Source organism: Scardinius erythrophthalmus (genome assembly GCF_964197995.2).
Source record: "Scardinius erythrophthalmus genome assembly, chromosome: 12".
Taxonomy (NCBI): Eukaryota; Metazoa; Chordata; class Actinopteri; order Cypriniformes; family Leuciscidae; genus Scardinius; species Scardinius erythrophthalmus.
This window is the reverse complement of record NC_138232.1, coordinates 42,881,199-42,893,778: the sequence shown is the minus strand read 5'-3', so window position 1 is coordinate 42,893,778 and position 12,580 is coordinate 42,881,199. Positions and strand designations below refer to the sequence as shown.

The 12,580-nt window shown below is 37.3% G+C and overlaps 1 protein-coding gene and 1 pseudogene across 9 annotated transcripts in view; both read left to right on the top strand.

Annotated features, from left to right (window-relative positions):
- Positions 1-2,987, top strand: part of rbfox2 (RNA binding fox-1 homolog 2) — a 53,366-nt gene extending 50,379 nt beyond the window's left edge. For all 8 annotated transcript variants that reach the window (XR_014031248.1, XR_014031249.1, XM_081381162.1 and 5 more), the window contains 2 exons: positions 475-565; positions 826-2,987. Coding sequence is in view for 6 of the 8 variants with exons in the window: in XM_081381162.1 (XP_081237288.1) it covers positions 475-565; positions 826-870 (136 nt within the window). In the remaining 2 variants the exon portion in view is untranslated. The remainder of the gene's footprint in view (positions 1-474; positions 566-825) is intronic.
- Positions 2,988-4,949: 1,962 nt separating this feature from the next.
- Positions 4,950-12,580, top strand: part of LOC308699955 (NACHT, LRR and PYD domains-containing protein 3-like) — a 44,298-nt pseudogene continuing 36,667 nt past the window's right edge. The window contains exons 1-3 of the transcript XR_014032259.1: positions 4,950-5,067; positions 11,746-12,014; positions 12,456-12,500. The product of XR_014032259.1 is annotated as an NACHT, LRR and PYD domains-containing protein 3-like (transcript). The remainder of the gene's footprint in view (positions 5,068-11,745; positions 12,015-12,455; positions 12,501-12,580) is intronic.

Below are 12,580 nucleotides of genomic sequence, written 5' to 3'. Positions count from 1 at the left end.
ATTCATAACACCACAAGTGTAGCAAAGATCGAGAAAGCACAAAACTGATGATAATTGTTTTGGACCGTTGTTACACCCAGTGTGAGCAAAGTCAGTACGCTTTTAGTCCAATGCGATAACATTAGCATTAGCGAGAAACTCCTCTGTAGGGTTAAAGGAATTAAATCATTAAAGGATTTAAAGTAATAAATGCTAAATGTTTTTCATCTTGTCACCTTTTACCAGTTATAAATAATGTTTACCATGACTCACCAGTTATGAATTATGTAAATGATTCAGCCAATATTTTCAACATAAAATGGCAGATTTTGTCCAAAAAAGAGAGTTTTTATCACTGGATATCACTGTTGGATGTTTAATCTGGTCTAATTTTTCATCAATCACATGATCACCTCAGTGTCTATGGTGGTTATGGCCCTGATTATGAGTTGTAATCATGTTTTTTGTCTCTGAAATCTGTGTGTGTGTGTCCAGCTACGGGCGTGTGTACGCGGCGGATCCGTACGCGGCAGCATTAGCGACTCCTGCGGCAGCGGCGGCAGCAGCGTATGGAGTCGGAGCGATGGTGAGATATACCCTTCTTTATAAAACGGATAGTTCTGGTCCTTGATTCTGATTGGTTGAGCCGCGTTCGTGAGCCGTGGTGTTTATTTTATGAATAAAATAAATATTAAAATGAATATTTTTATGGAGTAACCGTTTTATAAAAGCAATAAGCCCCTTGAAGCCATGTTTTACAGTGGATTTAGGACTGTTCTTGCTTTAGTGTGTCCATCACACTCAGTTTCTCAGTTTCTCGCTCTCTAACCAATCTCTCTTCCACAGGCCACTCTCTACAGAGGAGGATACAGCCGGTTTTCGCCATATTAAACACCTTTAATACACTTCCAGATTTCCGGTCTCTCTGATACTTCACCAACAGCTGCTGACCTCGGAGAGAAAAACCTAATCACACTTTTGGACAAAAAAAAAACAAAAAAAAGAAGCATAACGCGTCTGTTACGAACTTTGAAAAAGGAATGCAACTCTAAATCAGTTCAAAGAAGGTGGATTTTTTTTTTTTTTAAGGAAACCTGACATCATTGAACACTAAATTGTAACAGATCTCTGACTGAAACTGCTTGACTGAGAAGCTCAAATCATTTCTTCCTTCGGCTCGTCTTTCTGCACATATGCATGCAGTAACGGCTCTAGACTGCCTCTAGTGGCCATTGAACTACATGTGCACAGAGCGTCAGGACCGCAGTGAAGTTCGTGTCACCCTTCACTGTTTCACACTACAATAATGATCAATATTCTTTAAGAAATATAGACATTCATCCGGACCGCTCTCGTCTCGGTTTTAAGGATCATCCTGAAATACGTGGATCCCATCAGCTCTGTACGGGAGGACGATGCTATTATCCCAAATACAGCAACATGATGAGAGACTACATCATGCTTTTCCTTTCTTTGGAAAGATCATGGATGAAAGGAAAGTCCAACCGCTGTTACGAATCACTGCAGTGTGACGCACACGACCGGGACGATGTGTCATAATAATCCGTCTTGCTGAAAGCTTTGTGTTCTTTAAACAGTACCTCCGTTCAGACCATTTTCAAGAGGCGTACCTTTAAAATTAAATAGTCATTATATGCAAGTAAACTAGAATAGACACAAAATTTTACCAAACATTATTATTATTATTATTAATTATTATCGTCATTAGTTTCTCATGGTTGTGTTGGCTTTGATGAAGGGCAGGACATCATCTGAATCCACATTAATACACAAAAAGACGGCATAATGACTATAGCAAGTATTTAAATTATGCTATGAAATACTTTTTTTTTTTTTTTTTTTTTGGGATTGAAAAGCCCTTCTTGTGGAATATCGACAGAAGGTCTTTTATTAGCATAGTTTTGTAAAATATGCAAGTTTCAGCCCAACTTTCTGAGAAGCGGATTAAAAAATGTTTGTCGGTTTTTAAAGGAAAACTACATAGTATTTTTTTTTTTTGTCTTGCAGAGTGTGTCCTCTTTCCCTTTAGTATATTGGTATTTTGCTTTCTTTGAATTTTGGTTCCAAAGAAGAGTCAAGCACATTTTTGATTTGTGTGTGTAAACATATTTGTAATTCTATTGTTTGGTTTCTTTTTTTTTTCTTTTTTTTCTTTTGTTTTTATGAATAGGTTTTTGATATTGTTTGAAGTGGCTCGTTAATTATTTCAAAATGGCTGGAGATGGAATTGCAGAATCCTCTTAGTGCAAACCAAGACCACAGCGGTTTCTTTATCTGTGAAAACACATGCATTTCTTTATTTTATTTGCAGGACGTGCGTTCAGTAGATTCTAGGTGCATGTAATTGTAATCGGGTCCAGGACTGAAAACGTTTTGCCATTTTAAAGTTTCGGAGTTAATTTCACTTCAGCTGTGTTGTGTGTATGAGGGGTTGAGTTTCATCGACACTAAGAGAATGAAAAACTGAACACTAAACCAGACAGCTTTCTTTATTTTTTTTTATTTTTTTTTATGTTTAAATGGTACTTGCAGTCTATGCATACACTTTACACAGTATTATAAGAGATTAAAATATCTCAGTACCTACATTCTGATCTTCTGGCTTTTAAAGATGCTATTGGAAAAGATACGGCGGATTTGCTTGTTTCTCTTTCTCTGTCCCTTGTACGTTTCTCCTGAAGCGCCGAGAGCTCGGAGATCTTTGATACGAGGAGACTGAATTCTTGCATGACGTTTGTCTTCTGATGATGGAGTGAAAGTTTGAAATCCCCTCCATTCGTGCAGTAAAGGATTAAAGATGGCGTCTCTTTTATTCTCCATTCTCGCACCTTATGAATATGATACCTGTTCCACATACTCTCCTTTGGTTTACAGTGTAACCGTGTTTTTGAGTTGAACTATTTCTCTCTCTCTCTGCATATTCTGATTCCATTTGTGATGTAATTTGTATCTGAATGTCCATATAAACTGTTTTTTTTAAACAATCACTCGATGGGTCTTTGATTTCAGTTGATTAATTGTAGATGGCTTAAGGAGAGGTTATCAAATATAATATAGGTGAATATTGTGAATGGTTACATCTACAGTATGTTATTATGGTGCTTATATTGATGTTAAAGCACTCTGAGAATGAAAGTGGCAGCAGAAAGATTTTAAATGTGAGATTGTAAATAATAGACCCTTTTCACATTTCTGTGTTTCTCAGCAGAAGTCGTCATAGTTGGGTATACTTTTATAGCGGTGAATGAGAGAATTCATTAAATATATATTTTGTTCCCATTTGCTCAAACAGCAGAAGAAAAACTCCTCAATAGTTTTCACAACTTTCAAACAGAGAGAGATTGATAACGGCGGGCAGAAGAATGTCAACTTTACCGTCACTGTATTATAAACGCCCTCACAGCAGCGGAAACAAGTTTCTTGTTTTTGATGAAAAAATTATAAAATTAAAGTAAAATGTTAAAAATATATATATTTTTTAATGAAAATAAAAATGAGCAGCAAGGGCGTAGGTTTGATTTTAAGATTGGTTGGGATATAAAAGCTTTTTAGCATTTTTGAAAGACTTTTGCATAATCTCAGATCAATGAGGCCTGTGATCAATCATATCCAAAAAGAAATACAAAACCTGTGCTAATTGAAAGAAAAGAAATTTACCAAAAACCAGAATCTGATATTTGGCAATAACATTGCATAACTAAAGATTTATAAACAATATTTTTGTGGGTTGGTCATTTTTGACTCCATGTGTAACAAGGTGATCCAATCAAAACTAAAAAATTCATCAAATACATTTTGAGGAAGTTGTTATAGACTCTGTTCAGGTGTTGGTATTGAACTCTAGACTTTTTCCTGTGTTATCTCAAGGAAATCATACAGCTTTACTGTCAGCAGCTCTAGACCTTTATTCATTGTAAAACTCTGTCTGAAATAGCAATCAGAAAAATGCGGTCCTACACAATTTGCTCTTTTTTATAAAATGAGTGTTTACATTTGAAATTATGGAGGAAAGTAGTATGTTAAAGGGATATTTCACTTTTAAATTGGACATGGCTGTGTTCAAGAGGTAAAAACGATATAAATACTGTTCGTTTTCTCACACAAACCGCTCGTTTCGTGTCTTAAGCCATCAATGTGCACTTACGATGGGGAATTGTTTAATTTGGACTTCTCTGTTCATGCTCTTTGAGACAGTGACCACAGACCTGCATTGAATGACTGACAGACAAGAACGGTTTGACCTAAAAATATCAAAATTGAAACAAAATTGATATCAGTACTGCGGAAACGAAGACACCTACATCTTGGATGCCCTTGAGGTAAGCTAAAACATACCAACAATTATTTCAAAGTGAACTATCCCTTTAATAAAAAAAAAATGTTTGGATTAATATACAAATCAACGTTTTTTTGTGAGGGTTAGTTAGGGGTTGAAAATATTAGCTCAGTATAAAAACAAATGAAGTCGATGGAAAGACTCCACGGAGATACACTAAGTGTTTGTTTGCTTGTGAACAAGCAAGTAAACTTCCCTCGTCCACTTGACGAAACTGAACTCACTTCAAAATGGCGGTGGGGATTCCTCTGAAGAGAAGTGCTTAGGAAAGTTCACGAGTGTCTAAAAGTCGAGATAAACGCAGACTAACTTGCATCGTAGCCTGTAATTTAATAGGTGTCCTCATCGTAGTGTACACAATACATACCCAAGTTTATTAGATCCATGTCGTACACTGAGATTTGTAAAGATCTTATATTATTGCCGAAATCGCAAACATAAGGCAGGCAGGAAGAGAACACACTGAAAATGAAACCAAATCTGAGCATAACCGTTACAAGGGGTAGAGGATAAAAAATAGGCTATATCAATGGACGCACTCCACCAAGATACACTAACACATATTGTTTGCTTGAATGGATGTTTTTCTCTCATAGTTTCTTCTCTTTTGACTCCTGAAAAAGCAGTTCCGCAGAGAATCGCCCAGTTCTTCATGAGAACACGGGCAGTTCAGTGCTTTTGTTGATCAAGGTGCCATAGAGGAACATCTACAAATATTGTCATTATTCAAGGTAAGTTAGTAAATATTTTAAGTTACAATGTTTAAGTGTCATGTTAAAGCACAACTCTTTATAGTGTTAGATTACAGAGAGTGGGGTGAGTTGTGCCAGTTTTTACTCAAAGTGACTTTAAAGTGAGGCCATGACAGTGATGCCTTCAACTTAAGGATGTACATATATTTCAGGATGTGGTGCATCCCTGAGAACAATAAGTTTGGATCTGAAATAAATTGTTTCAGAAATATAGCTCTTGGAAAAAAAGTGGTCTCATGGCACAACTTGCCCCTGGTGCGGGGGAAGTTGTGCCTTTGGGGGAATACATTGGGGGTAAATTGTGCCAGTGATTTCTGAAGTAAAACAGAACATTTTAATGTTATGAACCATAATGCTATATGAAAGCAAGATAAATTCAATACAAAATTAATCATTTAAGGTTTATTTAGAGATTGTCACCCTGGAATACCATAGCATGCGTTTTTCCTACTATGGTCAATTGCATAGGGATTTTGTGTTGAACATAACTCTGGATCACAGTGTCATAGAGACAAGGGGGCGGGCTCATTTTACTCAGACGACCAATCAGTCTCTCAGGATCATTGTGAAGCTATCAAACTACGCCCTAGCAACCATTTAGAGCACCATAGCAACACAATATATGATATTTGTGAATCATTTCAGGCAAAAAGGCTTTGGCAATAGATGCCTGTTGACAGAACGCTGTCTGTCAATTATGTAACATATAAGAATAAAGTGACTAGGCTAATTTCTAAACATCCTGACATAGGCCACTTAAAAACGGAATAAAACTTCTTTTTAATAACATAGAGCAAACTCAAAACTGAAATCAGTGTTAGCTAAATTAAACAAATAACAGGCAGGCCTAAGTAAAACAATGATGAGGCATGCCCATCTCCTCACTTCTCAAGATTATCCCCTGTGAGTATGTAGGTCTAGGTGGTCTGGATCTGGCACAACTTACCCCATGCCCTTTGGCACAAATCACCCCAGACCCACAGGTTTGAAAAACTAGCATGATCCAGCAGTTAAGAGCTAACATCATGCTAACTGTATAGACTCATTGTGTAGCCTACTAAAGCACTAAAACATGTGTGAAATGTTTTCAAACTTGTCTATAATTGTTCAGACACTACAATCAAAAAACCTTAATCATAGAAATTTTACTTTGAAAGGGAAAAAACAGTTTTTTGCACTAAAATATGTTTAACTCTCATGCCATGTGTCTCCCGTCTTTGGAGGACGAGTAAAAGTGATTGCTTTTCAAAATGATGTGGTCATATGACCAATTTCTTCTATGGTTTTCCAGAAAAAAGGGTGGAACTACTTCCCCCCTGGCACAAATCACCCCACTCTCCCCTACTGAGGCATTCAAGTTCAAGATTACGTAATTTTCAAAACTGTTTTATAAAAGATGTTTTGTGAGCTGAGCAACTAAACACTAGTTTCCCTCACACCATTGTTTTCATTTCTGTCAAACGTTACAGTTTTTTTCCAAATTGCTTACAATTTCTGAAACTATGGCTCTAGGAGTGAAGTGAATTGAAACTAAAGGGGGTCGCACACCGGACGAGAAGCGCCGCGTCGAGGACTCGAGGTATCGCACACCGGATGCGCTCTTTCTCAGTTTATGGCCAGCAATATTGTTATGTTTAAGGACATTATGGAATTAAGATCATGTCTGTAGGCTACTATGTTATGATTGTACTGTACAATTAAATACAATCGTTGCTAAGTCTGCAGTCTGAACACTTTACCTCAGAGCGTCCGTTAACTGACTGAATTGAAAATTTCACCTGAAAATCCGATAACATCCAGTAGCACCTCAATGCAGTATACAAGATCCGGGGGGAGGAGTCGGATCTTGTATAAGGGGTGGAGATTGGTAGGTTTAGGGGTGGAGATGGGTAGGTTTAGGGGTGGGTTTAGGGATCAGGGGGTGGAGATTGGTAGGTTTAGGTATGTAAGGTGGGAGGAGTTGGATCTGGATCCGACTCCTCCCCGTGGATTTCATGTTCTGCATTGAGGACCATCTCATAACATCAGCAATTTTCATCCACGCAGCTGATTTCTGTAAATGAATGTAAAACTGAATGTATATTGCAGCACAGGGTGAAGTCAGTAGGCTACATTAACGACGATTTGAGACAAATAAATGTAGCTACATTAATATTAAACTAAATGGCGCTCCGTGGCGCGGCAGGATTTTGAACAAGGTCCTAACTGCCTGTAAAACCGGAGGCTGCATTTTCAGGACACCAGGGGTGCTTCTCAATTCTTATTTGTGCATCCTCGTTTCCTCTCCTCGCTTCCTTTCCTCGTGTCTCAGCTCCGCCCCCTGTAGGATGCGAGGGAAGGCTGCAAGGAAAAGACGCGAGGACGGAGGGATCGAATGAAAGCTTTTTTATACATTGGAATCCTTGATCACTCAAGCGTCACTTCATCGCGTCATCAGCAGCGCTCAGAGGATCTGCCCTCATGTTGTTGAAATTTGTTTATTTAAGAAATTCATAATAAATAATAATAAAGAAAGATACCCTGTTGAAATATGTGAGGTGTGTGGTTTATATAAACTGCAAAATTAAAGTATAAATCAAAATTATTGTGACCGATGTGAAGGGGGAGGAGAATTTATACGTGCGTCACGTTTTAGTCGATAAAACTCTTCCGCATAGGATGCACCTGTGTATCCTCGCTCATGACTCCTCAGGAAGCTCCTCACTCCTCGATCCTCGACTCCTCGCGGTGCAATTAGAGAATTGAGATGTCCTTCAAGATGGCTGAGCTCGATTGGTTTCCGGGTCATAGGATGGAGGACGGAGGAGAGAGGAGACGAGGAGGGATATTGAGAAGCACCCCAGTTCTAGGACCGCATTTCTAGGACCCTTGGTTTTTAGTGACAACGTCACCTACCGAATTAGAGGACCAGGAAAGATGGATGACAATCAGAGTGTGACTATCAAATGCGAATAAATTTTTATTTGTTTAACTTTAAAAACAATTGTGATGCATTTCATTGGAAAGTTAACGTAGCCAACGTGATGGTGATTTGCTAAATAGTCTATATTAGCCTCTAATGGTGTAAAATGAATTGTTAGCACATTTATTTAACGTAACTGTTGCATGATAAGCCTATGTTAACTTATTGACAGCTCATTAAACTATAGCATGTTCGTTCTGAGAGCTCTCTTCATTTTGAAATGGTTTTATAATGTTGGTTGAGACATATGACATTTTAATAGTCAGACATAACAGAGAGGCCATCATAATAATTGACTGTTGAAATACCACGTGTTAGATTGTGTCATTTACTGTGTACTGTACTCTATATGAAGTGCTTTCAAGGACACAGCTCAGGGTAGGCAATAGTATGGCAAAAGATAAATAAATAAAATGGTTAAGTACTAGGCTTAGGCCTAATTTACGTCGATTTATTTATATGAAAGTCCTGATTATCATCACAGGTAAGAGTAGAAAATGGAATTGTTTTTTATACAATGTCCAATGTATCCTTTTTTAAGCGTTAACAGGATTTCTGTTAACCTAGCAATGCTTATGTTCTCCATTTACTATTTCAGTGAAGTGGAAGAATTTAATACGGTGATAGAGAAACAATTGATATATATATGTCAGGAAAAGTCGTGTCAACATTATGTTATTTCTATTCAGATTTCTTGCATATCTCTCTATTTTTTTTTCTCAGTTCAGATGGGCTTTATTGGCGAGTGTTTCTAGAACCTTTGCTCCCACAACATCAAAATCATTTTTTCCAAATCTTTGAACAGTATACAATAATAGTATTATGAACATTAATTGGAATGAAGATTGATATCATTATTTTTGTATCGTATATGTGTGTGACCAGGAACCAGGTACAGTATCACGTAGGGACGTTTGTGTGCATTTTGTTTTGTGATTTCACTGGAACGAATAGATAGCAGCGGCTACGAGCACTTGGCATGATTTTAAAAACAAAATTTTAGCGCTACATTGTCTCTTATTTAATAACGAACTAAATTAATGCTCTGCTATTTAACTGGAGATGTTTTATTTATTTGTATTAGGTACATCCGTGCCGCGAGTTGTTTCAAAAAGTGCATGGTGTGGACAATTTCGACCCTGAGAAAAAGTGTTGGGGACATGTTTCACCCACAAATTATGCCTATGGCACAAATACACTGTATAGTATGTATGCACAATTGATGAATGTTTTATTGAACTGAACTGAATCAACACTGAAGTGATTTGGAGTGAATATTGACACTATTGCCTCTTTGGCCAAGCTGCTTCTCAGGTGATTTGTTACCATTGTGAAGCTGCTGTGAAACAATCTATATTGTAGCTTGTATGTATAATTAGTGTATATATATATATATATACACACACACACACACACACACACATACATACATTTACATACATACATACATATATACACTCACCTAAAGGATTATTAGGAACACCATACTAATACTGTGTTTGACCCCCTTTCGCCTTCAGAACTGCCTTAATTCTACGTGGCATTGATTCAACAAGGTGCTGAAAGCATTCTTTAGAAATATTGGCCCATATTGATAGGATAGCATCTTGCAGTTGATGGAGATTTGTGGGATGCACATCCAGGGCACGAAGCTCCCGTTCCACCACATCCCAAAGATGCTCTATTGGGTTGAGATCTGGTGACTGTGGGGGCCATTTTAGTACAGTGAACTCATTGTCATGTTCAAGAAACCAATTTGAAATGATTCAAGCTTTGTGACATGGTGCATTATCCTGCTGGAAGTAGCCATCAGAGGATGGGTACATGGTGGTCATAAAGGGATGGACATGGTCAGAAACAATGCTCAGGTAGGCCGTGGCATTTAAACGATGCCCAATTGGCACTAAGGGGCCTAAAGTGTGCCAAGAAAACATCCTCCACACCATTACACCACCACCACCAGCCTGCACAGTGGTAACAAGGCATGATGGATCCATGTTCTCATTCTGTTTACGCCAAATTCTGGCTCTACCATCTGAATGTCTCAACAGAAATCGAGACTCATCAGACCAGGCAACATTTTTCCAGTCTTCAACTGTCCAATTTTGGTGAGCTCGTGCAAATTGTAGCCTCTTTTTCCTATTTGTAGTGGAGATGAGTGGTACCCGGTGGGGTCTTCTGCTGTTGTAGCCCATCCGCCTCAAGGTTGTGCGTGTTGTGGCTTCACAAATGCTTTGCTGCATACCTCGGTTGTAACGAGTGGTTATTTCAGTCAAAGTTGCTCTTCTATCAGCTTGAATCAGTCGGCCCATTCTCCTCTGACCTCTAGCATCAACAAGGCATTTTCGCCCACAGGACTGCCGCATACTGGATGTTTTTCCCTTTTCACACCATTCTTTGTAAACCCTAGAAATGGTTGTGCGTGAAAATCCCAGTAACTGAGCAGATTGTGAAATACTCAGACCGGCCCGTCTGGCACCAACAACCATGCCACGCTCAAAATTGCTTAAATCACCTTTCTTTCCCATTCTGACATTCAGTTTGGAGTTCAGGAGATTGTCTTTACCAGGACCACACCCCTAAATGCATTGAAGCAACTGCCATGTGATTGGTTGATTAGATACGTTGCATTAATGAGACATTGAACAGGTGTTCCTAATAATCCTTCAGGTGAGTGTATATTTTTTACACTATAAACAGAAAAAAAAAATCTTTCGTCCTCAAAACTGAGTTTTGATTTCTAAGTGATCATTTTATGTATAAGTGTTTTCACACATGATCATTGGGTGTCGGTCATCAGGAAATGTTGTGTTGCATGTAGAGAACTATGTTTAGAATTTTGCAAAAAGTTTGTTTTTCAATTTCAAACTGAGTGTAAAGTGTATAATTTGCATGGAGTTTTGCAGTATTGGTCTGTAGATTCAGTACATGAGTAAATGGTTTCACTGAGTGAGCCTCAATTTCCAAGAAACGGTAAATATGGTTTTAGGTCTATGACACTAAAGCAGTTAAAAATAAAATAAACACTTCTTATTTGACCTCATATTCTCTACTCATGAATGCACAGACTTATTAAACATTACAACCTTTATTTAATTATACAGATTATTTTTGATAATGAGAATTTGTTCATTTTTAGCAGTTCATTTGTGTGTGTGTGTGTGTGTGTGTGTGTGTGTGTGTGTATGTTCTGCTGACAGTCAGGTGCTTCAGATAGTACAGAACTGGAATAACTGAGTACTGGGAAAATGTTAAATGTTGGTTTTCCATTACTCATAATTTTTAGTATGAAATATGTTGTAATTATCATTCACAATCAGTGTTATAAAATGTTGTATTTTCAAAGTTAAAGTTTTTCTTGTCTGGCCTGAAATTTAAAAGATAAGTCTTCCAAGAAGACTAGGACAAAATTGAATCTACTTCTTTAGGCTAGTCCTGTTGAGACTCAATCATCACCAGCAATCAGCTGAATCTATCAGACCTAACAATGATCCACTAATGAGCACAGACTCTTAAACTGAAATACAACCTGAAGATTTTGTTTATAGACCTTTAAAGTTTAAATAATGTTTCATAATAGTTGATCTGATCACAGTGTCATTTCATTAATCGTATTTATTCACATGTACTTCCTAGATCTCTGCTATAAAAGTGCAAATTAATATGTGAAGACTTTTTTTTCTTTGTTCCAACAGTCCTTGAAGGACGATGGCATCTGTTTTAGAGCTGCTTCATGATACTCTAGAAGACCTGGAGAAACATGATCTCAAGATATTTAAGTGGCACTTAAAACAAGATGAACACATTGGAGCTGGTAAACTGCAGAATGCTGATGTCATTGATATAGTGGATATAATGATGGAGCGTTTTGGATCGGCAGAAGCTGTGAAGAAAACACTGAAGATCCTGAGGAAGATGAACCAGAACCGGCTGGCTGAAGAGTTACAGAACAACTACACTGAAGGTAATAAAGGAAACAATAGAGAACGAGAGGAAGCATAGATTCATAGAAATGTACATTCAGATTTTTTTTAAAGAAGATTCTTACATTCACAAGTTATTTAACATTTATTAAACCACAAATATTGTAAAATATTTTTACAACTTATATTTATTTTAATTTAAATATTATTTAAACTTATTTAAATATTATTTAATTTAAACATATTTAAATATCTTAAAATATATATTTTTCCTATGTTGCCAGCACAGGAAAAGTTTCACAGCTGAATTTTCAGCATCATTACTCAGTCTTCAGTGTCACATGATCCTTCATCATTCTAATATGCGGATTTAGTTCATTGTTTAATAGTTGTGTTGCTTAATGAAGTGTTGAAACACGATGCAGAGCTTTATTTAGTATACCTTGATGAACAAAGTCTCATTCTTTTCTCTCTCTTCACAGTGCAAACATCATTAGAGCCAGCTGAGAAACGCCCAAGAAAACAAGGTAAATTAACCTTAAACATCCTTACAGCGGAATCAGAAATTATTTTAACATGTTTGATGTATATTGATCTCAGTACAGAA